Raw genomic sequence first — 27,573 nt, 5'->3', positions numbered from 1 at the left:
AACCTGACAGGATATTAAAAAAGCAGGACAGTGTGTCTTCATCTTCTACTTTACAAATAAAAAAAAGAAGAGGTAGGAGATAATACCTATTAGTTCTAGAACTTGAAACACATGGAGAGCTACACACCTATTTATAATGCACAGAAAAAAACTGCATGATCACAGGGGACTTCAATTTGAGTGACATATGATGGAGATCTTGTGCTGCCAGCTCTAAATTATTATAGTTTTCTAAACATAGTTGACAATTTCCTAACAGGCGAAGAGGGACTGATCCCAGAAGTTAATGGTCGCTTAGGAAAAGTGTTCACGATTTGACCACATTTATAATGTGCAAACAGAATGAAGTCCAGACCAGTAATATATATATCTGGTGCTTTAATAGGGACAATTTCACAAAGCTGAAAAAAGTATAAGACAAATCAGCTGGGAGAAAGAATTTAATCAGAAAAAAATGTGAATGAAAATTTAGAATTGTTGAAAACATCTTACTAGATGCCCAAAAAGCCGCAATCCAACAATTAAATAGTCTGTACTAAAACAAAAAAAACAAAACAAAACAAAAAAACACCACCTGCTTTAGAGGCGAAGTAAAGGCAGCAGTAAAAAACAAACAAAACACAAAAACCACAAACCACCACCACCCACACACACCACAAATGCATACAACCCAGAAGCTAGGAATTGTAGAAAATTGATAAAGGAAGCAAAGGACACAAAGAAATCTATGTCCAGCAGAGTTAAGGACAAAGTTTTTAAAATATATTATGAACAACCAGAATTCTGATAATGGTACTTATCCACTGTTAGATGGAAATGGTAAATTTATAAATAATAATGCAGAAGAGGCAGAAGTGTTTAATAAATATTTGTTTTGTATTTGGGGAAAAAAATAATCTCATGTGGTGATGATTACATTAGTAGCTGCTGTTTAACATCCTCCAGAGACACTAAAGTTAAACATTTTAAAATCAACTTGTCTGGATAATTTGCATTCAAGAGTTCTAGGAGGTTGTTGGACTGTTGGTGTTTTTCAAGAAGTCCTGAAGCACCAGGAACATTCAAGAAGTCTGGAAGAAAGCTACTGTTGTCCCAATTATTAACAAAGGTAAACAGGATGATCTGGGTAATTGTAGGCCTGTGAGCCTGACATCAACCCCAAGCACGATAATGGAGCAGCTGATGTGAGACTCAATTAATAAAGAGCTATAGAAGGGTAATATAAATAATGAAAATCAGCACAGGTTTATGTCAAACTAAAGATTATAAATTTGGCTGACAAAGGTAATAGTGTTGATGTAATATATTTAGACTTCTGTTTGACTTGGTACTGCATGGCATTTTGATTAAAAATAGAATGATATAAAGTGAACATGATACTCTTTAAATTGATTAAAAACTGGGTAAGAGATCACAAAATGTAACTGTAAATGGGGAATTGCCATCAAGCAGGTCTGTTTTAAGTGAAGTCCCACAGAGATCAATTTTTGGCCCTACGATATTTAACATTTTTATCAATGACCCAGAAGAAAAAACAAAACCACCACTGATCAAATTTGCAGATGACACAAAAATTGGGGAGTGGTAAATAACAGAGGACAGATCACTGATTCAGAACTATCTAGCTTGCTTGGTAAACTAGACACAAGCATCAGAGTAGCAGCCGTGTTAGTCTGTATTCGCAAAAAGAAAAGGAGTACTTGTGGCACCTTAGAGACTAACAAATTTATTAGAGCATAAGCTTTCGTGAGCTACAGCTCATTTCATCGGATGCATTCCGATGTTCACGGATGTTCACTGTAGCTCACGAAAGCTTATGCTCTAATAAATTTGTTAGTCTCTAAGGTGCCACAAGTACTCCTTTTCTTTAGGCACAAGCAAACAATGTGTGTTTTAATCCAACCAAACGTACATGTGTATATCTGGGAACAAAGAACTCAGGCCGTATTTACAGGGTAGAGGACTCTATCCTGAGAAGCAGTGACTTTGAAAGAGTTTTGGGGGTCATGGTGCATTATCCATGAACATGAGCTCCCATTGTGACACTATGGACAAAAGAGCTAATGCAATCGTGGGATGCAAAAACAGTAGGAGTAGAGAGGTTGTTTTATCTTTATACTTGGCATAGGTGAAACCACTCTACTGTGTCCAGTTCTGGTGTTCACCATTCAAGGATGTTAATAAATTGGAAAGGTTTCAGAGAAGAGCCACGAGAATGATTAAAGGATTAGAAATACTTTATAGTGAGAGACTCCCGGAGCTCAATCTATTTATCTTAACAAAGAGAAGGTTAACGCTGGACTTGATTTGTCTATCAGTACCTACTTGAGGTATAAATATTTAACAATAGGCTCTTCAATCTGGCAGAGAAAGGAATTAACAAAATCCAATGGTTGGAAGTTGAAGTTAGACAAATTCAAACCAGAAATAAGGCCTACATTTTTAACAGTGAGAATAATCAACCATTAGAACAATTTACCAAGCATTGTGGTGGATTCTCCACCACTGAATTTTTAAATCAAGATAGGATGTTATTATAAAAAAAGATATGCTTTAGTTATAATTTTCAGGAAGGTCTATAGTCTGTGCTATATAGGAGGTCAGACTAGATCAAAACAGAATCTATGAATTCAATGATTACACAAAGTTTCCTTTGTTTAATAAATCTGTTAATTGTAGATATGAAACATGTTTTGATAAACTTTTTAAAATATATCCACACATTTAAGGTAACAGCATTTTTTAAAATGTTTGTGCTAGACTGAATTCAACTTTCACTCAAATTCAGGTTGTCACAAAAGATAAGTAAATCTTTTATTGCAGGGGGAGCTGGTATCAGCCACTCTATTTAGGTTGCCTAATATTTTCCATTACAAAGGATTCTTGCTATATTTTCCTTTAAAAAGCTCTCACACCAGTATTGTTTGCAGCAGGCTTTTGATATTAGACAGAGGGAACACCTTCACACTACAGAACTGTCTTTTCTTTGCTTCATGAAATTCTAGGATTTGGCTGACGCATGAAGGGCTAAAAAAAAAATATCAGCCTTCTTTCACTTCTGTTCCTCAGAAAAAAATTTGACATGAAAAAAATGAACATTCCAAGGCCTGTCACCAGACCAGCAGCAGACACACACACTGTACTACATGGGGAAAACATGGGAGCTGACAGGAATTGTAGCAGGGGGAGCCCCTCACCCTTTTAGCCTCCAGATCCAACACATTGCTTCAGTGGCACATTTACTCTCTATCTCCTTGGGAGCACCACATAGGGTAGGAGTCTGGAAAACTCCCATGCAGTGAGAGAGATATGCTGATGGTCTGGCTCCTCCTAAATACTCCTTGGACTCAGTCACCAATTCTGCTCTTGGGCAGGAGCTCCTCCCATTTTGGAGGCAGGAGAGAGACAGCCAGGTCAGGCCAGACTCCCATCCCCTCTTCTGGCAAAATACCCTTTCCCTGCTGCCAGCAAATATAATGAAACCCTATAGCTCAAGAATCAGCACCCTGTACTGTGGAGCTGACAGGTTTGGGTTCAAGCCCAGATGGTGATTCAGAATGTGGAGGAAGGTGGTTGTTACAGTTGCACCACAGTTTTTTACCTTTTTCTTTAAAAAAACAAACAAAAACAAAAAGCCCCGACGTTACATGCACAAACTATGCTAAAATAACTCTTGGCTGCAAAGTCAAACTCTCAAAAGTTGAGAAAATGAAAGATTTATGGCTGCCTGAACAACTTTAATTACAGAATCACATTCTGTTTTTCCCACAGGATCCTGGCCTCAGGTTGGACATGCAAGTTGGCAGAAATAAGGTTTTCAGCTGCCCAGGCAATCTTGCATTTCCTAATTTTTAAGTTGTATTATTTTAGCATAATGCTTTATGTGCAACCTATTAAATTACATAAATAAATGTGTATCGTTATAGTGTCTTCTTCTGGTTAGCATAAAGGCTTACCAGATCTAGTATAAACGCTATATTTTGTGGTAAATCAAATCAACGTGTTATATTCATTTATGAAAATGAGCCTCTCTTTAGGAAGGTAATGAAGTGCAAACAAAACAATTAAGCTTTCTTTAAATCCAAATTTTCCACTCACTGATTTAAATTATTAGAATTGGACTTAGAAAAAATGATTTAAATCAATCCACCCTGAGCAAGAATGTGACCACCTGCTCTATGCCTCAGGAGATGCAGGGCCCTTGAGAACAGCTTCTTTTCTGAACTAGCAGGGGCCACAGGATGACCGACTCATCTCATCACTTCCTGGGTTGGGCTGCTCCTCTGAAGCTACACATCAGAATAAAAATCAAACTACAAAATCATAAAATTATGATTAAATCTCCTGCTGTTTAATGGGCATATCATAAAAACTGAATACTAAGAGACATTTTTTATAAAAATAAGTTTTCTATTTTCTCTTCCCTTGCCTCCCTCAAACATGCTACTTGAATACATCTAAATAAACAGGATTGCTTCTCCAAATAGTTTTTAGAAACTGGATTTAGAAGTTAGGAGTCAAGTCTGGTCCCAGGAGACATATTTGCCAACCAAAAGCAGTTATTTCAAAGTCAGTTTCAATAACATTTGATGATATTTCCTACTCCTATACAATGTGTACAAACCTTCTGATATAGTTTTTCCACAGACTGTTGCTGGAAACCCTGCGGTTTCAGCTCTCATTTCAAACAGATAGTCAATCACAACACTAAGGTACCATACTTGCTAATTTCTCATTGTTTGGATAAGATATTTAAAAGCCCATATATTTTAACATATACACTTTTGATAACACATAATGCTTATTGAATAAATAAGCTGTCATCTTTTCACTACTTATTCAGAGGTTTTTTTTAAAATATATTCTTCTTTAAAGCAATAGGGTAAAAAATATTCTGGATGTTTCTGACATTAGTCAGTGAGATGTTGAGACTTTCCACTCAGTTTGTCTAGTCTGGAGGAAAACGATAAAGGTTAGGTCGGGTTAGCTAACACATTTTAACTTACCCTCAGCCATACACAATCATTATTTCTCAGTATGCAAATCCTGAGTTGCAACATGCAATTCAGCTAGCACCCAAAGCACCACTCTTTGGACGCGAAGAATTCACTTGGCTTCTCAACTATTACAGTAATGAGTGTGGGACAGCTCACTCTGCTTGCCTTTCACTAGCTAATCCATTTTGCAGCTGACACCTCCAGACACCCTGCTTTGAATGTCATCAACCATTACCAGAAACTTCATGAATCAATGCATATGCTGCCTTCTCCACTTCTACTGCTGAGAGTGCAAGTTCATTGAAATATTAATAAGGGTTCACTGAGGTTTTCAAAATTAATCAAAGATCCATCTTAATGTTTTCAAACAAAAAGCAGTTTCAGAAGTTTCCTTTTTTAACCTTTTAAAAACAAAATGAATGGTTAGAAGCTAAACTATAATATGTACAGGCAGGAAATCCTCTCCTAAAAACTCTCTCTTTGTTAATCTCCATGTTAGAAAGAGCCATGCAGCCTAGTTATACAGGAAACTGGTTTGTGATCCTGCAGTGAATGTTTCACTAGACCCTTTGCAGGGTCTGATTTTGGGCTCATTTGCAGAAATAGAAATTACATCCACTGCCCAGCAGATTTTTGGGAAGAATAGGTGCTTTCCAATACCAACAACCCAAAGACCTGCTGGACCCCCACAATAATATTGGACTAACAACCATTTTTAAAAGGGTAACATACTACAGCAGCAGCAAGACACTTTGTTTTTCAGAACTTAAAAGATTTCTTGCCTGATTTTCAATACTTGACCACACAATTTTACTCAATATTAGGGAAGTGATACCAAGAGTAGGGTAAATATGAATGAAGGAAGTAAAAACTGAGGAGCAGCTTTCCAATTAAACTGCATTGCAGCTTCCATAGCAGTTATATTGGAAGCATAACACTAGCAAAGGTGGCCGGGAACACAGGAATTGCCAAACCAGATTAGAGACAAAGTACATTCAGTATAGTGTCCTGTCTCTCACAGTGCCCTGCACCAGATGCTTTAGAGGAAGGTGCAACATATTGGACAATAATGGAATAAAGTGCCTGTTGGGAAAATTTCTTAACTGATGGAAGTTATCTTACAAACTACAAGTTTGTATCTCTTTCAGTTTATTTTTAATCCAAGCAAACTGAACTGTGGATATTCTCATTGACAATATCTATACCTAGCCAATTTCTGGAGTCCTTGTGGCACCTTAGAGACTAAAATTTATTTGGGCATAAGCTTTCGTGGGCTAAAACCCACTTCATCAGATGCATGGAGAGGAAAATACAGTAGAGGTATAAATACACAGCCCATTTCCACCTTAATTGAATTGGCTCGTTAGCACTGACCCCCAACTTGGTAAGGCAACTCCCATCTTTTCATTTGCTGTCTATTGATAGCTCTCTACTGTATTTTCCATTCCATGCATCTGATGAAGTGGGTTTTAGCCCATGAAAGCTTATGCCCAAATAAATTTGTTAGTCTCTAAGGTGCCACAAGGACTTCTCATTGTTTTTGCTGATACAGACTAACACGGCTACCACTCTGAAACAGTCAATTTCTGAATCCCGTTAAGCTCTTGATCCCAATGACATCAAGGGTAAGTCTACACAGCAATGTAAGCCTAGGTTTGAGGGACACAAGTCAGCTGACCTGCATCAGAAAACACTGGGTGTGAGCGTCTACACTGCATTTTAACCCTAAGTTAAGGATTTTCTGAACTATGCTTGAACCTAGGGCTCTAGCATCCACACTGTGGTGCACAGACTCAAGTCAAAGTAACTTTATCCCAGAGTACCTAGCACACCCCCAGCATCGATGCTCTAGCCCTAGGAACGTGTTGCACTGAAGGAAAACTCTACTGTCCACCCTTTTTCCTAACTGTGATGGTGCTAGTGATGGGATTCAGGTGCCCATAAGGAGGACACAAACTGCATAATGAGCTCCTTTGACAGCTGTCCCAGTAAAATGACTACAGTTTGAGAAGGCTTTATACTAAACTACCATCTAAATCAGAGAACTGGGTTATCCCCCTCTAGGCTGAGTCACATTGGCAGGAAAATGCCCACGTGAGGGTAACTAGGCATCACACTCCAAGGCTGTCAAACTATGAAAATTAAACTTTGTGATTCTTAATTTTTAAAATGGGACATTGAATGGAAGTGGTTTGGTTTTTTATTTTTATCTGTTTTGAAGTTTGACATAAAATACAGGTTTCATAGGAAAAATGTGCATGCATACACCTCCAGGCTGGCTGCTGCTGGCTGAGGAGCACTGAAGTGCATCCCCAGGGCATAGGGTGCAGTGTGTTTCAGCACCCTCGGGATCCTTTATCTCTTCCCTGCCACATCCCATGATGTAGGCATAAGAGATCCATGGAGGCTGTGGGGAAGTTTTGGGGCTGGCTCCCACTCGCTGTCTTGACAGTGCACACAGCCCAGGCGTCCCTGCACATGCAGCCCCAGGGAAGGGAAGGGTGGCCCAGGAGTAAGGGCCAGAGAGCAGGACGGTGACCAAGCACTGTCCTGCTGGGAGAGGTAGCAGCAGAGCTCCCAGCTCAGTGCTGCAGAGGGAGGGATGACCCCCAACATCCCAGCAGCAGGGAGCCGCCTCCTGCTTGCCAGCTTCGCTCCCTGCTCTGGTCAAGCTCCACACAACAGCAAATAAGAGATGGAACAGGAGCTGCCATCGCCACAAGAGGAGCAGGAACAGGGAGCACCTGCGGCAAGACAGTATTGGCACCTCTGGCCGCTGCACTGGCTACCTGCACGGCTGCTCCTCTGCCCCTAGGGACTCGAATACACCCGGAGGATTTTCAGGACCAGAGTCCAGCCAAGGCTGTGTGCACATAGGAAAGCTATAGGCTCAGACCCTACATCCCATCTTAACACAGTCTCGGACCCTAGATTAACACAATGGGTGTGTGGACACAAGGGGGAGTTACGCTTGAGCCCAGGCTCAAATTGCTGTGTAGACATACCCCAACTTGCAGTCTGTTCCACAGGTTAATCGATGTAAAATTGATTAAATTTGCTGCCTTTCAAATGAAAATTTAGTATCCCTTTATTGTGGTATTATGGGTGGGGGAATATGTGGCACACTATCTTCTCTATACTATTCATTATTTTGTATCTATCACAGTCATTTGCTTCTTCTGTAAACTTAATACAAATTTCCAGTCTCTTCATAAGGATTTTGTCTTATGCCTTTAATAATTTTTGTTGCCCAACTCTGAGCGCCTCAGTATTTTCTATATAGTCTTTTTGAGACAGGTGATGACAACTGAAAAAAATATATTCCATTTGATGGTGTACCATCAATTTATATATTGGCATTAAAATATTTATAGTGTATAGAATTAAATAGAAAGAAAAAAAGCGTTGGGATGTATTTTTCCTGACCTCTGTTGCAAATTGTTCAAATGTTTTCGTTGAGTCAACTACAATAACTCGTGGCCTAAATGACAGTTAATTTAGAAGCCAGTGTGGCATCTGAGTAGATCAAATTATTCCTTCCATCAGACATTACTGTGCATTTGTCCACAGTTAACTTCATTTTTCATTCTGTGTCCCAGATACCTTTGTTCAGTTCTTTCTACCTGAAAGTTTCTCTAGTCTTTACCATCTGCAAGTTTTGCCACTTTAATATATTAAATTATCTGGAAAGGCATATGCAGTGGTGCTGTAGCTGTGTCGCTCCCAGGATATGAGAGAGAGAAGGTGGGTGAGGTAATATCTTTTCTTGGACCCACTTCAGTTGGGGGGGGGGGGAAAAAGGAGGGAGAGAGACTTTCAAGTTTCACAGAGTTCTTCCAATAAAATATTGCCTCAGCCATGTGGTCTCTGGAAAAAGCAAACTGTCAACAGCAGTCCTAGTACAGAACCTTGCAGCTCCCTGCTGTTAGCCTTTGGCCATATTGAAAATTGAGTATTCTGGTTCTTTGTTTTCTGTCTCTTGGCCAGTTTCTAATCCATAACAGAAAGTGCTTATTAGCCGACTAGCCTCTTGTGAGGAACTTTGTCAAAGGCTTTGTGAAAGTCCAAGTAAGTTAGAACAACCAGTTATCCTTTATCCATTTTTTTTTTGACAAGTTCAAAGATCTGTAGTAGACTAAAGAGGCACTATTTTCCTTTATAGATGTTTTGCTGGTTTGTTCCTATGTAGGTGTATTTTTAAAACATCTTGACAACTAGACCAACAATAGGGCTTTTTATAAAGATGGGTATATCACCTGCTATGCTCAAGTATTGAAGCAGATTTTAATGAATTTGCCTATTTGTTAGCATCTTAGTCATGTCACTCTAGATTCCTGCTCTCACCGCTACAGGGCAGCAAAAAAGAACCCAGGATGTTGTGCTGAACATTTGCTCCTCCTTTTCCTTGTAGAAGAAACCCAAAAAGTTCTATTTTGTAACCCTTCCCATTCAGTGCATATGTAACAGGAATCTCCAGACTGGATCAGACCCATGGTCCATCTAGTACAGTATCACATCTCTGACAGTGACCAGTACCTGATGCTTCAGAGGATAGTGAACAAACTCCACAGAACGTATTTATGAGATACTGTGCCACCTCCTGAAAGTTTCCCCAACCAATCCATATAGGTAGAGGTTTGTTTAAGCTCTGAAGCTCATAAATGAGGGTTTATATTCCTTCCAAAATTTCTCATTGCAACAACTCTGGACATTTTTGTTATCATATACATATATGTCCGATCCTTCTTTGAATCATGTTAAATTTTTGGCTTTAAAAACCACTTGTGGCAGTAAAGAAAAGGAGTACTTGTGGCACCTTAGAGACTAACAAATTTATTTGAGCATAAGCTTTCGTGAGTTACAGCTCACTTCATTGGATGCACGACTGCTACTCTGAAACTTGTGGCAGTGAGTTCCAAAGTTTAGTTACATATTTAATTTAATATCTCCTTGAGCTTGTATTATAAGGACAAGGAGAATAGGAGGCTGTCAGGCAAGATAATGAGGTAATACGGGCTGCAGAATCAATGTCATTTATGCTTTTTTCTTTTCAAATCAGATGTTGATGGTGTAGTCTCAGCTATCCCAGTGTTTGAGACTACAGCTTGGATGAGGGCTAGCTAGCTGAGGCTCAGTACAGATAGCACTGGTGAGCTGGGGAAAGCATTCAGAGGAGATAAGAGTTGATATCTGTCGCCATACAGAGGGATTTTACATTTTTTGTCAGTGAAGTGCACAACCTAGGGTCCCTGTTGAATCCCTGCTGCTTTTAGATCAAGCAGTAGCAGTCAAAATGCTTTTTCCTCCTCAGTGGGTTACTAGATGGAGACCTCTCCTTCTGGATATGGACCTCACAAGGCAGCTCCTTCAGACTGCATTACTGCCATGCACCCTACTTGTGATTATACCTGACCAGCATTTGGAAGCTTCATATAACGCAGAATATAAACGATCACCTCCTTAGTGCTTTTCAGAACACATTTCACACCTACGCTCCGTAGTCTGCACCGACTTCAAATTCTTCTCTAGTTAAGTATTAGCATTCACAGATTTTTTAGCAAGAAAAGACCTTTAGATCATTAGTATTATACACTGTTAGACTGGGCCACTGAATTGCAACCAGTTACCTTTGTACTGAGCTCAGTAACTTGTGATTGACTAAAGCATCTCTTCCAGAAAGGCTTCCAGTCTTGATTTGAAGACTTCACAATATGGAAAACCCACCACTTCCTTTGGTAGTCTGTTCATACTCACTAGTAAATGTTCATCTTATTTCTAATTTGAATTTTCTGCCTTTCATTTCCAGTCATTGGTTCTTTTCATGCCCTTCCTATTTTGTTAAAGAACCCATTAGTTCTTGGTATTTTCCGTCTGTGAAAGTGCTTATACAGTAATCAAATCACGTTGATCCTCTTTCTGATATGCTAAACAGATTTAAGACTCACTGTAAATCACTTTTTCCACCCTCAGATAGTTTTTTTTGTTTCTTCTCTGAACCATCTCCAGTTTTTCAAACATCCCTTTTACAAATGTTGACACAAAAACAGAATGCAGTATTCCAGTATCAATCGCACCAATGCCTCAGACAGAGGTAAAATCACCTCCCTACTCCCACTCTCTACTTTTATTTATGCATTCGAGGATCACATTAGCCCTTTTTGCCACAGCATTGCGTTGGGAGCCCACATGGAGATGTTTGTCCATTAGGATCCGTTTTCAGGATCACTTCTTTCCAGCATGCAGTACTCCATTCCAAGTGTTCCCAAACTTCGGTATGTGTACCTCCAATGGTATATAAGCTTGATGTTCCATCTACTCACTTCACAACAACTTTTTAAGAAGGCGATATGTGAACCAATAAAGTTTTGGAGCCAATGCTCCATTCTTGTAATAATAGCCTGCACTCTTTGGGCAGTCATTACAGAGCAGTCACTGTGTCATCCATAACTTTTTTCAGCAGTGATTTTATATTTACTTATAATTGATAAAAAAAAGACTGAATAGTGCAACCCTATAAGAACTGATCCCTGTAGATCGCCACTAACTCCCTTTTCAACGATAATTCCCCACTGACTTTGAGAGGAATCAGTTAGCCAGTTGTTAATCTGTTTAAATGTGTGCTTTATTGATATTGTACAGCACTATTTTTTTAAAAATCAGAATGCTGCACAGTAAGTCCAAGACATTACAAAAGTCTAGTTTATGTCACTCATCTATCTCTCCCAATTTAAGAAAACAGGTTTCAATGGAACTTGAAGACAGGAGCTGTTTCCTTGGACCTGACAGCAGCCTATGACAAAGTATGGCATGCTGGTTTTCTGGTAAAACTGTCAAGAGCTCTCCCAGCATGGGTGGTGGACCTTGCTGAACTACTTTGTGACAGATATTTTCAGGTACATATAGGAGACAGAACAATGCATGGAGAAGGCAATTCAACCGCTTACCCCAAGACTCTGTGTTCGCATCCACCCTGTGTTCAATCTGTTCACAAATGCACTGATATTGACCGTCACGAAAATCTATCTATCTATGCAGATAACATCCCCATCATGCTCTTTCACTGAACTGGAGAACATCTTGGTCAAGATGGCAGACTGCTATAGCGGTTGGAGACGCCAACCAATTGTGACTAAGACAGTTGAGTGTCTTCCACCTCCACAATGCAAGCACTAAATGTGAGTTAAACATCTTCCTCAATGGAAAACAACTGAATAATCAGTCAAAACCAGTCTACCTTGTCGCACTGGAATGCTCTTTGACTTTCCATGACCATCTTAAAAAAAAAAAAAAAAAAAAAACAGGCCAGCAATAATCTAATTAACTAAATTAGCTGGTTCGACATGGGGTACAGTCACACACTTTGCACACTGGCTCTGGTGCTGTGCTATTCCTCAGTGGAATACTGTGCCCCTGTGTGGTATTATTTGCCTCACACTAAATTGGTCGAGGTCAAATTGAACTTGACCATGTATATCAACACAGACACCCTGCACCCCACTCCTCTCCCATGGCTACCAGTTCTGAACAACACAGCCCCTCCACACATTCATTGCAGAGAGTCTAATGACAGATTAGTGGAAAAACTACTTGCCTATCCAGGTCTCCCACTGTACATGGACATTTTCAGATGTCCAGATCACAACTTACTTTGAGGTGTCCATTGTGGTTCCAACTGCCAGATCTGAATCTGTCAGCAGCAACCCCATAGCGCAGTGAGTGGTTGGCTAGAGACATTTGGAATGGTTTCCTTGTTGCTGATCCAGCCATTCAACTTCTTGGATTTGACCTGCCACCGCACCTTTGGACTCTGCTGAACAGGCTCCAAACTGGCCAAGAAATATGCGTAGCCAACCTCTAAACATGGCGTCTACACAAAGACCCACTCTGTCACTGTGGCCTCCATCAGTCAATGATGCATGTTGTAGACAAGTGTCAACGGACTAGATTTCGTGGCGGCCCTAGAGTCCTTCATTGTGCTGATTAAGTTTCTGCTGGGTGACTTGGCAAGCACTGCAAACGCTAGCAGAAGCCGTTTAAAACTGCGAACCCCCAGTTTTGTGCCTTTCCACGCCTTGCACAGTGTCACACATGGACGATGTGTATCAGATTAATGATATTACTATTCAACAAACTGGTGTTGACCAGTTCTATATAATGTGTCCTTCCTGGCTACTTTTGAGAACACTTTATGTAATACCATGGAAACTAATGTCATATTTAACTACATCAATATTAACCTAATTTTGTTACAGAGAAGTTGTGCACGTTCACTAATGTGTGTGAAGTGAAGTGCTTTTATTAGATTTGCATTCAAATAAGGAGAAAAAGGTATACCCTCTTTCTTTCTACTTTGATCCGTATGCAGTACAGTTGAAGCAGTGTCGGTCCCAGGATATTAGAGGCACAAGGTGGACGAACTAAGCCTATCTTTTATTGGACCAACTTCTGTTGGTGAGAGAGATAAGCTTTCAAACTACACAGAGCTCTTCTTCAGGTCACCTCACCCATCTTGTTACTCTCATCCCTGACACTTCTAGTACGCCTGTATTAGAGACAAGGACTGACCCTCCTACAAGCTCTTGACGATAAAACTTTTAGATGCATCACCTCAACTCCTTTGACTTCCTCCTACTTTCTGGTACTTATATCCCCTTGCTGGGAGAGAAGAGAGCAGACAGACCCATAAGAGAAGAGGCTATTTAATAATCACTGTGGTTCTTAGAGACAATTGTCTGTTTGTATTTACATTTGTAGAATGACACTTCCCACTGCAGCAATATTGAGCTTCTGGAAAAGCAGTGCCTGTTTGGACCACATGAGTGGTCACCTAATGGTAGATGTTTGTGGAAAAGGGGAAGGTGCATGGATGTTATGAATATGCAAAGGTAACACTTTCAACCTAGTTACCATAGTAATTAGCCTTCCTTCCAAGCAGCCTCTGAATATTCTTCTTGTAGGAGTATAGCTAGCAGTACAATCCCCCAGGAAGTGGGCTGAGGATTTCTAATTCTAAACAAGGGCTAAAGAAAAAAAGAACCGTTTGCCTAAAGCAAGCATCAGATTGAGATGCCAAATTGAGAAAACAGTGCTGCATAAATGTGCATACAGAACTCCAGATAGCAGTTCTCTAGGTTTCTATGATGGAAACATTAGTTGCTTGCTATCAATGCCATCTTAACCATGAATTCAAAAAAAACCAACAAACCACTCAGACACCAACAATCTCTCCAAACCAAACAAATAACCTAGTTAATTTTAATAAACTTTCTGTGGAAATGGTATTCCCCTTACATTTTATGTAATCTTTTGGGATTAAGACTAAGGCTTTCAAGAAGTAATTTACACTAATCAATAAAAACTCAAAGCACACTTAAAATCTAGGGTATGGAGCCTTGTTTCTTCCTCATAAGAGAGAGGTTTGGGGAAAAAATGATAGTTACTTACCTGTAACCAGAGTTCTTCAAGGTGGACTCTGCATATTCATACTCCCTGCCCACCGCCCCCACTTCCTGGCACCTATGCTGGGGGCGGGGGGGGGGAGAGAGAGATGGACAGGGATGGATAACTGAGGCAGCCAGAGCACCAAGCCCTCTATTATACCCTGTCCTCAGCATGTGCTCCAACACTGAGGGGAGCACTGCTTGTTAAGGTTCCATTGCCTAAGCTACACTGGCTGGAGCAACCCATAGTGCAGAGGACGCTACAAGAACCAGGAGATTAACTGTGTCTTAGGCAAAACCCAGACACTACTTTAGGTAAAAATTTTCGATGACTATGCAAGACAACTATATCTCTGTATCTTCCATTGTTGTATGTAGTGGTGTTGTAAACATGTTGGCTTCAAGATATTAGAGCAGGGGTGGCCAGCCTGAGAAGGAGCCAGAATTTACCAATATACATTGCCAAAGAGCCACATTAATGTCAGTAGCCCCCCCCCCCCCCCAATCAGCTCCCCCTCCCTACCCTTGCTCCCAGTGCCTCCCGCCGGCCGGCAGCCCCGCCGATCAGTGCCGCTCCCTCCCTCCCTGCACCGCCCATTCAGCTGTTTCATGGCATATAGGAGGCTCTGGGGTGGAGGGGGAGGAGCAAGGCACAGCAGGCTCAGGAGAGGAGGTGAGAAGGAATGGAGTGAGGACAGGGCCTGTGGCAGAGCCAGGGGCTGAGCAGCAAGTACCCCCCAGCACACTGGAAAGTTGTCACCTGTAGCTCCAGCCCTGGAGTTGGTGTGTATACAAGGAGCCGCACATTAACTTCTGAAGAGCCACATTGGCCACCCTGTATTAGGGAGTCAAGGTGGGTGAAGGAATATCTTTTATAGGACCAACTTTTGTTGGAGAGAGAGAGAGAGACACAGACACAGTCAGACAAGCTTTCAAGCTATACAGAGCTGAAGAAGAGCTGTGTGTAGCCTGAAAGCTTGTCTCTCTCACCAACAAAAGTTGGACCAATAAAATATTACCTCACCCACCTTGTGTCTCTAACTTTACCCTTCTGATACATACAGTGAAAGAAGGATAAGCTGTGAAAGGCTGTAAGTCACTCAAAAAGTTCCCTTTAGCAACAGGTAGAATAAAGAGCCTTCAACCAGAGGTTCAAAAATGAACCAATTAACTTAGTCAGCACCACAGTGAGATCCCACAGCAAGAGCGCTTTTCTAATCTATGAAAAGTCATTAACCAGTCCTTTGAGGAATCTTGTAACAGATGATAGTTAAGAGTTCTTGAAGAGGACATCCATGAAGTGTTCAATAAATATTTCTGTTCTTTATGTGGAAAAAAGCCAAATGATATAACCATGTTCTAGTGATTTCTTTTATCCTTTTCAGTCTGATTTCAAACCCGAGTATGGAATACAGACTATACCCAAGGCAAAAGGTGGCTGACCATCTAGCAATGGTATAAGTATCTCACTTATAGCGATACTTGGAAATTGGCAGCTTTTGAGGTATATAAATGACTCAGAGGGGGTATCTTGAATGGTCCTTCAATGAGTTTGCTTCTTCCTTAGAGAGTTCCCAGAAGGCAGTGTTAGGCAAATGATTCACAGATTCCAAGGCCAGAAGGGACCAGTGTGATCATTTAGTCTGACCTTCTGTATACATAACCCATACGACTCCCCCCCCACCAAAAAAAAAAATCCTAGAACATCTCTTTTAAAAAAATAAATCCAATCTTGATTTAAAAATGGTCAGTGATGGAGAATCCACCATGACTTTTGGTACGTTATTCCAACTAGTTATCCTATTTATCTGTCTTCATATCTATGAAGTGCTCCTTGTTATGGTAACTGATCATCTCAGAACCACTCCAACATGTTGAGCCCTGCAAGGTCTCATCTTGCAACCATTCTCTTCAACGTGTACAAGAAACTGCTAGAAGACGTACATTTTGGATGGCATTTCACTGCACCCAGATTCTTGATGTCATTACTCTGCCTCTGATTGGGAAAGATGTTTAGATTTAAGTAAACAGGCTACAACTCAACCCATATAAGACTGATGTGATACTTGTTGATAAGCAGAGAAGAGGAAGAAGTGGTGTCAGCACCGTTATTGAAGGAGCATGTCTAGCTTTTACTAAAAAAAGATTGTAGCTGTGTCTTATTGGATCCTCAAGTAGTAGTGATGGTATGTGGGACAGTTCATCAGCTACAGCCAGCCAAGACAGCTATTCCTTTCTAATGCAAACTTCACAACCTTTATCTAGATCACGTTGCGCAAACTTTTTGGCCTGAGGGCCACATCGGGGTTGTGAAAGGGTATGGAGGGCCAGGTAGGGAAGGCTGTGCCTCCCCATGCAGCCTGGCCCCCACCCCCATCCGCCCCCCTCAGAACCCCTGACCCATCCAACCCCACCTGCTCCTTATCCCTTGAGTGCCCCCTCCTGGGACCCCCACCCCTATCCAACCCCCCCCGCTCCCTGTCTCCCCCCTCCCAGGACCCCTGACCCCCAGGACCCCACCCCCATCCAACCCCCCCTGCTTCCAGTCTCCTGACCGCCCCTCCCCCAAATCCAACCACCCCCCTGTCCCCTGACTACCCCCCGGGACCTCCTGCCCCTTATCCACCCCCCACCTTCCCCTTACCAGGCCGCTCAGAGCAGCAGGACAGGCTTATTGGAAAGCCTGGGAGGTGGGCGGGTGCAAGCCCGCATGGGGCAGCATAGCTGCAGGGGAGGGGGCGGGGACTAGCCTCCCTAGCTGGGAGTTCAGGGGCCAGGCAGAATAGTCCCGCAGGCCGGATGTGGCCTGCGGGCCGTAGTTTGCCCACCTCTGATCTAGACAGTTGTCATCTCCAGGTTAAAGTACTGCAGTGCGCTCTATTTAAGGCTATGCTAGAAGATCACTCAGAAGCTTCAGTTATTGAAGAATGCTGCAGCTATTTATTTTAGGTTTGTCAGGGCACCTATCACAGCAGTGGATTGAACTGCTCAAGTGTCTCCAACAGCTGCCTGTTCATTTCCAGATTCAATCCAAAGTGCTAACAATGATCTTGGCTGGTTTTGGTACAGCAGCAGTGTGGTTGGGAGTTTGAGAGCTCTTGTTTTCATGCCTCTCTCTAATCTTGCACTACTGTCTACATACTATACTGGTACAGTGAAAGCTGAACAAGCCACCCCATGCCCCACCCAGATTGGATGTAGTAACGTCACTAAAGAAGTGTTTTATACTGACAGTTATTTCCATATGGAAAAGGTAATGAGCTGTACTGGTATCAGGCATAGAATATCAGAGTTGAAAGGGACCTCAGGAGGTCATCTAGTCCAACCCCCTGCTCAAAGCAGGGCCAATCCCCAATTTTTGCCCCAGATCCCTAAATGGCCCCCCTCAAAGATTGAGCTCGCAACCCTGGGTTTAGCAGGCCAATGCTCAAACCACTGAGCTATCCCTCCCCCCTTTATATTAATACAACTGCATCCACTCGAGGGTTACCAATATAACTATTAACAATACCCTCTAACTGAAATAATTACATTGGTATAAAAATTGTGTGTAAATTAGGCCTTACTAAAAAAAGTGTACAAATGTAGAAAGAGGGGTTGGGAACAGCACGACTGAATGGAAAACAAAATGGAAAACAGCACGCCTCAGAACAAAAGTTCCAAATTTGCCACGGGTTCCAAGATTTATTTTTTCATCCTTTTGGTAAAGATTTTTAGTCACCTACTTTGTTTGTACTACTTTCAGGAGTTGAAGGTCAAAAGACCTTTTTCAAAAGTATATTTTAAGGAGGGACTTGGAAGGGGAGAGAGAAGCCATGGAAGGCTGACTTACGAAAGAGGAGGTGTTTAGGAATAAGGAGCTGCAGATGAAGTGGCTCACAGACTAGCATAAGTGGACATTAAAGACTTATCTTATAAAAGAAAGTGGGACTGGACTTTTATTTTAGTCTATAAGCAATTTACTTATAAACCTAAATAACTTAACCTAAAGAGTGTGTGTGTGGGGGGGGGAGAAGAGAAAATAGAGGTGGGCACATATTCTTAAAAGCTTGTGCCTGCATAGCTACACTGCTATTTTCAGAAAGTTGGCTAGTTTGGAGATGCATACACGTGTTGCAATTGTGCATCCTGACAACAGTGTAGACATACTGTTAGACTAGAGCTAGCTACAGATGTTTGAATCTTGGAACAAAGATTTAGAGGGGGTCCGGACTAACCTTTACAAATATGTTAACTACCTCAAATAATCTGATAATTAACTATAGGTTAACACACACACACACACACACACACACACACACACACACACCCCCCATTTTAGACAAGCCCTAAAAGGGATAGAGAAGCATGTCTCAGGCCAAATGGATGGGGAAGATAAGAGCATCCAGGTTGTTATAAAGCTTTGCAGAAAACATGCTTAAATTTAACATAGAAGGTAAAGGAAAGCTTGAAAGATTTAAAGAGGGACTTACCGTGGTCAGCGCAGTAGGCAAAGTCAAAGGCAAAGAGTTTGAGAGCTGGGGTGTTCCATCCTGGCAACATGGCCAAAGAGCATACAGCATCACTTTTGAATATAATGAGTGAGTGAAGGAAGGCCAGATCTTTGCGAGATTATAACATTTTGTAGAAAATCAAACCACTTTACATATGAAGTGTTGTGGCCGTGTTGGTCCCAGAATATTCAAGATACATGGTGGGTGAAAAGAAAAGGAGTACTTGTGGCACCTTAGAGACTAACAAATTTATTAGAGCATAAGCTTTCGTGAGCTACAGCTCACTTCATCGGATGCATTTGGTGGAAAAACTGGTGGGTGAATTAATCTCTTTTATGGGACCAACTTCTGTTGGTGAGTTGGTCCCATAAAAGATTTAAAAATTTTATTAAGATGATGTTAAAATAAAAAGAAAAGGGTACAGAGTTTAAGCATAGAAGTTATGCTTCTTATCAGGGAATAACGTACAGATTATCAAGGGGTGTGAAGTTCGGTTTAGGATCGGATGGCATAAGGAATACATAATTTGCAATATCCCTAATTGGGGGTAAAAGGTTAATGGGTCAAAGTACAGACATTGAGGTATGAGGGTATGTTGTTCATATAATGGCTATGTTCAGGTGTGGAGTATAATGAGTGGATACGATGATGAGGACGGATTTACCCTCAGTTGGTGAGATTTAATGTTCAGTGAGTTTATGGTTCCAGTTCATATGGTCCAATGGAAAAAGTCTCTCAGTCCCTTTCTCGTAGTTGATGCACAATGTTCCAGCTCACGCTTCCTAGTATTGTCAGTGGCCAGTGATGTCCCTGGACCATTGGATGGTGGCCGAGAGCATGAGGCACCGCATGAGCCATGCATAGCTTCGACCTATCCCACAGGTCCACAGCACACGCTCATTGCAGGGGTCCCAGGCGCCCAGGGCTCTGACGATCAGGGCGTCCATCTGCACCTCGTTATTACATCACCCAACTTGTCTCTCAAACCACTTTAGGCTCAGGATTTGGCACCGACAGCGCATATGGAATGTCTCTAGCTGCTCCAAGTCTGCCTGTCAGAGGGTGCAGATTTCTGACTTGTATAGTGATAAAGATAGTACACAGGTTTGACAGATTCTGAATTTTGTCTCAGTGCAAAGATGTTTTTGCATCCAAAAGTGAGAGATGGACTTAATACAGAAAGCAGTAAGACCTATTTCTCAAGGAATGTCTGGCTTGCTGCAATTGTTTCAACTCTCCTTGCAGCCAGGTAGAGAGGAAGACATTGGAGCAGTCAAAATGAGAAAGTCAGGGCTTGGCAGGATTTAGAGGCATATAAATGGGTTAAGGAAACAGATAAACAGGGAGCTGGAGATATAAAGGTTGAGAGACAGACATGGAGGCCAGAGCAATTGAGAAGGGGGGGAGGGGGGGAAGAGTTCATTTTTGCCATTTTTAGTTTCAGTTGATGCCAAAGCACACTTTAAGCCCTGGAATGATCAGAAACCAGGTTATCTGAAGTGTGGTTGCTAGTCCTACACCCTGGTGATTATTAAAAACACCACAACTGATTTTAACAGTCTGTTCCTTCAGAGCAGAGTCCCTGCCTTTGGCACTCACCCCCTATGGCAATCTGCATGAGCTTGGGTTTGATGACCTATGGGCGATAATGCAAGATTTACTTTGTTTAGTTGAACACCCTATTAAGCATTCCCATGAAAACTTCCTGAAATGAAATGTTGACTGTTCTAATTTTTTTTATATCTTAGCCCAAGTCAGAACTTCCATTATGCTCCAGAATCAACAGTTTCAATCTAACATACTAGTGCTCTGGTGATTGTCAGAAAAGGGGTGGAATTTGCTACAACAGATCAGTTCACCTACAGAAGAAAGGCAAAAATTTCCAAGCAGGGTCCTTCCAGGGAGATACAGACTTGACATTAGTCTCAACAAGTAAACACTGTACTTCCAAAGTACAGCCTGGCAATTTGAGTCATGGAAAACTTGGGTATAGAGTTGTTACACATCTTAAGTATTATTATCTTCAAGTTTGGGGGTTTTTGAGAGTCAAAAAGTAAGACAACACAGATGTATCTTTTAAAAACCTATGTCTATTAGACTATCTAAACACCAGATAAAACATTCTATCTGCTCTATATTAAAAATAAGCCTTTCATCCCATAGCTAGATTTTTGTGAATAATCTAGTTTTTCCCTGAAGCCTTCATGACTTGCAATATGAGAAGGTGAGGCTTAATGGATCTGAAGAGACTCCCACTGCTCCTCACATATCTATCTACTTATTGCCGGGGTGTCAGGAAAGAGAAGTCCTAGAATAAAAACAAGAGCTGGGAATAGAGTGAAAAAAAATTAAGACATTCTAGATATGTCAAATGTTGATAAATCGGATCCTTTATAATCAAAATTTACTCTGACTTAGCAATAGTACTTCAAATATCTTCCCTGACAAAACTCATTGCTGTAGCCACTGTACTAAAGTCTTAAGTTTCTCACTTACTTTCATCTTGCACTGGAAGAAATGATTAATCAAAGAACATACTGAGCAGCAATCAATTTTCAACTATATTTAATGTAAGGCTGTTATGCCATTTGCAGCTGACAGTGCTTCCCCGCACCTTTAAAATACAATTGTATTTAAAACTGAACTCTGTGATAGCTGTACACACTTAAAATGTCTTTGTGAGTTTAACTAGGACCTGCTACAAAAACCTAAAATATGCCAGTTATATACAGACTATGAAATAATTATGTGTAGCAAACACAGTACTAATACACAAAACCAACTTCCTACACTCACTGAAATAGCAATTTTCACAATTAATTCACTACATAATTACAGCAAATATACACCCCACCACATGAAAAACATTTATTCAAGGAAACAGAACCACCACTACCCAAATGTCCCTGTGCTCATAAAATATCCTATTACAGCTTTCGTTCCTGTTCTCTTTAAAGTAAAGGACACACTCAGTATTTTATTAAAGGCTGATCCCCACATGAAGTTAAACTAGTACAACTTCTGTACGTACACAAGATCCATATGTGAAAAATATTTTCACTATCAAGACCCTTCAGAGATGTTACCCTTTCTTTAACAAAAACAGGTATCCAGAGAAATGTAACATATGATTACTATTAAAATGGACCTAAAGCAAAAACTGAATCGATAGCCGTTTAGCCTGGAACAGAGAAGAGTCAGACTAGTGATCCCTTAAACTTTCCCATAAGGGGACACGCATTTTAGTAGGGAATTGTCGCATGGATACCTCCCCCTCCTATTCACGATTCCACAGCTCCAGCGCTCACCCGTGACACTGGCACATGCCAGAGCCAGTGGGCGGAGAGCATAGAAAGACCCCTACCCGCCATCCGACCCATGAGGTATATCACCCACTGGGCTCGTAGGAAGACAAGACCACAATTTCTGCCCCCTGTAACTCCCCATACCCCGCCCACGGGTCTCTCACACACCCTTCAGAGGTGGGGAAGCACCCCCTCGCCCACAGTTTCCCACCAGGGTGGGGCACCCCCTGGGGTCTTGTACCCAGGGCCGTGCACTCTCGCACCACAGAAGCGGGGAGAGGCGCGCCAGGATGCGGCCGAAAGGCACCAGCCCCAGAGCCCGCGTTGGAAGCGCGGGGGGAAGGCAGACCCACACCACGCCCGGTACCTGCAGGCCCAGCCCGGCTCAGTCTCGCCTCGCCTCGCCTCGCCTCGCCTCACTAACACCGCTTCCGGCTCTAAGGGCCCCCCGAGCTGCAGCAGCAGCGAACAGCAAAGGCGGGGCAGGACGTGCGCGCTCACAGAAGAGCAGCACAGCGCATGCGCTCCGCTGCCAGCTAAGCCAATCAGCGCAGTTGGCGAAAGGGCTGCCGGGAGGCGGCGCTATAAAAGCCCGGGAGCTATTTACGCTACCCGTATCTACTGCCGTTCTCGCGCCTGCGCATCCGGAGCGAGAAGGATCGAGGCTGACGGGGGAAGGGAGCAGGGATGGGTATTAGAGACACGGAGCCGCACGCGGGGCGGGATCCTAGGATGGGCTGGAAGCCAGTGGGGTCTCCTAGCAACGGGAAAGCGGGAGCGCTGCACGCCCGGCTGGTGTTGCCTGGGGTCGGCAAGTTGGGCGGGACTAGGGCTGCACGGGGCGGGGCTTCGTCCTGTTCAGGAAACCGCTCTCCGCGTCTACAAGCCTCTTTGTGATCTGTGCCTCGCACGTGCGCAGTGCGGTAGGGAGCTGGGCGCGGGGTGACGGTGGCGGCCATGTCGCTGCAGGAGGACCCGGTGCAGCGCGAGATCCACCAGGACTGGGCCAACCGCGAGTACATCGAAGTGATCACTAGCTCCATCAAGAAGATCGCGGACTTCCTCAATTCCTTCGGTGCGTAGGCGCCCGGCCCGGCTCCTCGGGTTCCCCCGGCCCAGCTGCACCCTCGGCTCCAGCTCCCTCCTTCCTAGCGAGGTCCGGGCCGGCTCCACCTTCGCCTCCCAGCCACCCACCCCAGTTCGAGCCACCGGCCCGGCTCCAGACTCCATCCCACCCTGGCCCCGCCGGCCGCCGCGCTCTGTTCGGGCGGGAGGGGTTCTGCGGTCGGAGCTCCCCGGTGGGCGGAGGGGGGGCGCACCTGTCCTGGCTGGGTACCGCGGGGCCTGATGAGCCGCCCCTTCTCCCTCAGACATGTCCTGCCGCTCCCGGCTCGCCACCCTCAACGAGAAGCTGACAGCGCTGGAGCGACGGATCGAGTACATCGAGGCCAGGGTGAGGGATAGCGCAGGGGAGGCGACACCAGGGGACAGCCCCGGCGCGGGAGGGAGGGCTGCCCTGCGGGTAGCTCGAGGCAGGGCTCAGCCTACGCTTAGCAGCTCAGGGACAGCTGGGGCCTTGCTGTTCAAGCCCCTCTGCGGCTTTTACCCCATCTCCAGTGGGTATTGCCCTGCTGTACCCCTCCACCTCCCAGCCAGGCAGCAATGCTGTGCCCAGCGCCACCCACCAGCTAATCTGCTCTTTACACAGTGGGGGGACGTGTGCGACTCCCACACAGAGCCCAGCTGTGCTAGTTGTTACCGTGGGGTGGTGTTGCAGGCCCTTCTCCCGAACAGTAGTGCTGTATCTCCTGCCCTCTGTACACTCTGGTGGGCACCCCAGCAGTACTTACATTGGGACATTGGTTTTGGCCAACAGAGCTAGAGAGAGAACTGAGATCTTAGTGAATCAGTGACAATGGCCTAGGGAGGACTCTTGCCCCTGCCAGCCTTGCTGCAAGGGATGACTTTTACCCAGTTCCCAGCGTACGGGAGCTCTCATTAAGTTTCCCTGAGGGGGAAGACTGGCTAGCCCTTGGTGACTGTAGGCTGTGGTCTCCTTTGGCAGGTAACAAAGGGCGAAACTCTTACCTAACTTCTGAAGGCTGGTGGGGAGTTGACGGGGAGAAGATTGTGCGGCTGTGCCAGAGTTGACCGTCAGGCTTTGATTTCTTCATTACTTCTTATTGATGACAGGACTTCAGCTTGTTTCTGCCTCCTGGCATGCAGTATCTCTGCCTTCAGTGCATGGCTCCACAGGAAATTGATAAAATGCAAATGAGCATGTTGAATTCAGTGATTTTGTACAAACAGATTCATGCAGCTGTCAAATACTCCTGTGCCACTTAACCTCTCTCTCATTCCCAGCTGTGCATGTAGAACTCCTACATTTTGCAGCTGCAGAATCTCTCTGACCAAAGGTCTCTTTGTGGAAAGAAAACTACTCTTGGGAGCTGACCGGCTGAGGAAGTGGGTGTCCCTGCTGTTTGTGGGACACTCCTCTGGTGGTTTCAGTTCCTTTAGCAAACACTGCAACTTGTATCTCTTAGCAAAAATGTCAAGTATATCCATCCTTCCAGTCTGTGAGCAGAGCAGTAGATGTGCACTGTGTGTTTGGAAGGGGAATAGGTCATGTGCCAAGATAAACTCTCCAGGCAGGGTGGGCTTCAGAGTTTTCTGTGTCTTTTGTATTCTGTAGTGTCACAAGGGTGGTATCTTTCATTTGTGTTTTAACAATAAACTGCCTCTGCTGATGGGTCTGAGCTGATCTATAGCTGGACTGCATTGTCTGGGTTGCTGGAATGCCGGGGTGGGAGTATGGCCATGGAGTGCAGATGGCCAAGAGGATGGCCTGTTACTTTAAGAGGTGCAGTTGCCTCTTACTATTCTTCTCTTCCTCCCCCCCCCCCCCCCCAATTTCTGCCCCACAGAGCTTCACTCCTACTCCCTTAAAATTATTATTAGTGATCAGGGATTCTAGTTTTCTGTGATTTAAAAAAAAAAATTCTTGGCTGAAGGGTTCTCTGCAGTTGGGGGGCCTACTTCCAATTCCTTGCTTTGTTCACGTATCAAGGCAGAGTTCCTCTGAGCCATGTCTGCTGGCTCCCTTGACACCTTCGTGGTGCAGTGGATGCTGTCTGGCATTCTTTGGTCAGTGTTCCGTTCAGGTTCCCTACCTTTGACCCTCATACCTATTCCTATTTTTTTTTCTTTTGTTGTCCCCGTACTCATTAGGGTCCCAGGTTCAGTAGATCTTCCCTTTAGGCTGGGGGGAGGGACCTTTAGGCATGGGTGGGCTTGTACCTGCCCACTTCCCCGAGGCTTACAGCATCAGGTCTGTTTTCCCCCAGTTAGTAAGAATGTGCTAATGAAACTTGCTGCTGATAGAAAGTTGGGAGGCATTAGGAATACTGAGGAGGATCGGAATATTATACAGGAAGATCTGGATGACTAAACACTGGAGTAATAAACATGAGATGAAATTCTATAAACAAAGTGTGCAAAGTACTTAGAGTCTGACAGTAAGAATTTCTACTACAAGCTGGGGCCTCATCACTTGTAAACAACAGAAGAGGAGAGAGACCAGGATGTGTTGGTTAACCATAGGATGACTATGAGCCATGGCTACAAAAAAGGCAAATGACATCCTAGGATGTGTCTGGCGACGCATTTCCAGTGAAGATAGAGAAGTATTAATGCTATTGTACAAGGTATTGGTAAGACCTCATTTGGAATACTGTGTACAGTTCTGGTCACCCATGTTCAAGAAAAACTCAAAACTGGAACAGGTGCAGAGAAAAAAATAGTAGGATCAGGAAAATGGAGGGGCCTGTCTTATGAGAAGAGACTGGAAGAGCTTAGCTTGTTTAGCTTAGCAAAATGGTGGCTGAGAGGAGAGACTCATTGCTCTCTCTAAATAAATTGGGGGCAAACACCAGGAAGGGTGAAGAACTAGTTAAGCTAAAAGGACTGTTGGTACAAGAACAAATGGATATAAAACTAGTCATGAACAAATTCAGGCTGGAAATGAAAAAATTAACTGTCAGGGTGAATGTTCCATCTAATTTTTTCCATCCATGTGCAGAAATAAATTTTATGTGCAGTAAGGGATGTGTGCCACCCGTAGAAACAAAAAACCTAGATATAATATATATTTTTAAAAAAAGTTAGAGGGATAATTACTCCAGCCAGGACAGGTTTGCAAGAGAAAAAAAAAAATGACATGCATAGACCAGCCAAAACACTAAAATAACACTTTGAAAGAATAAAATTACAGAGAATGTGTGCTCATTGCAGGAAGTACCAAGAAGTACTAACAATAATACAAGTATGTGTTAGGTGAGTGTGACACCGACTGTGTGTGAGAGACAGTGTCTGTGCTGGCTGCTGGGAAAGTTTCTGAGAGATGCCCTGCACTGTCTCTTTAAGACACTCACTGAAAGCCGTCCTGAACCCTGTTGACTCCCCTCCCCTCCCCGGCTCTGCCGAGATAGGGTACAGGGGAGAAAGAGTGTGTGAGACAGAGAGAGAGAGAGGGGCCGAGAGCTGGCTGCTAGGGAAATCTCAAATAGTGAACTGTCTCTTTAAGAAATGCACTCAGCCACTCACCCTTCCCTGCAGCAGCTCCAAGTCCTGAGCCAGGCTGTGTCCTCTGCCTCTTCCCTGCTCTTCAGAGATAGGGTACAGGGGCTGGGGGGACACCCTGATATCAGCACCTTCCTCCCACCCCTGGACAGCCAGCAGGATGGTGCTGGGAGCAGCTGCAGGATGGAGCAATGTGGGGGGATGGGCACCTGAACACATGCTGTCAGCTATGCATGCCCTCCTAATCAGCTGGGCAGCCTTTAAATTTCTCCTGTGCAGCTGCTCAAGCGCACAAGTTACAGGGAACACAGTTTTTGCTCAAATTTTTCCCATGCCTGGGCAGGGTGAGTTAGGGATGGGGGAGGGGCACCCTTCCCACTGCTGTAGCAGCTCCCCGGGTGGGTTCCCTAAGCGCCTGCATGACACTAAATAGGCTGCTGCAGGGCTGTGTATCTTATAGGAAACTTAAGACAGTGGCAGAAGATGGTGATGGTGCAGGGCCATCGGTGGAGTGAATGCTGGCACAACAAACAAACAGCGGCTGGAGAGTGGTGAGTATCTGGAGGAATGAGCAAGGTGCCTTCTCCCCCACACCCTCCTAGGTGGGAGGTGAACTCATGTGAAAGCAGCTCTGAACTCTGGGTCTTCGCTTACCAAGGTCAACAACTCTGAGTGGGTTCTGATAGAGGGGCACAAAGAAACGTTTGTTGGACTACGTTTTAGTGACTTTCCTCCAGAATGCTAGATTTGTGACTGA

General features: G+C 43.6%; 2 protein-coding genes across 4 annotated transcripts in view; one reads left to right on the top strand and one right to left on the bottom strand.

Annotated features, from left to right (window-relative positions):
• The window catches only part of RHOA (ras homolog family member A), a 63,324-nt gene extending 40,451 nt beyond the window's left edge, over nucleotides 1-22,873 (bottom strand). Inside the window, exons 1-2 of one of the 3 annotated variants that reach the window (XM_043518403.1) lie at nucleotides 22,603-22,788; nucleotides 14,442-14,518 (exon numbers count right to left, since the gene is read on the bottom strand). The gene's annotated coding sequence lies outside the window, so the exon portion shown is untranslated. Of the gene's footprint in view, nucleotides 1-773; nucleotides 780-14,441; nucleotides 14,519-22,602 lie in introns of those variants that run through there. The other 2 variants (XM_038409700.2, XM_043518404.1) reach the window with 2 other exon arrangements.
• Nucleotides 22,874-23,130: 257 nt separating this feature from the next.
• Nucleotides 23,131-24,999, top strand: LOC119858636 (probable protein BRICK1). The gene is made up of 3 exons (XM_038409701.2): nucleotides 23,131-23,310; nucleotides 23,606-23,688; nucleotides 24,301-24,999. Exons 1-3 carry the CDS (start codon nucleotides 23,193-23,195, stop codon nucleotides 24,325-24,327), a joined length of 228 nt encoding a protein of 75 aa, XP_038265629.1. The 5' UTR covers nucleotides 23,131-23,192; the 3' UTR covers nucleotides 24,328-24,999.
• Nucleotides 25,000-27,573: the final 2,574 nt, after the last annotated feature.

This window comes from Dermochelys coriacea, chromosome 7 (assembly GCF_009764565.3).
Source record: "Dermochelys coriacea isolate rDerCor1 chromosome 7, rDerCor1.pri.v4, whole genome shotgun sequence".
In the NCBI taxonomy this organism is placed as follows: domain Eukaryota; kingdom Metazoa; phylum Chordata; order Testudines; family Dermochelyidae; genus Dermochelys; species Dermochelys coriacea.
The sequence above is the reverse complement of the archived record's forward strand: the minus strand, read 5'-3'. Positions and strand labels throughout refer to the sequence as shown.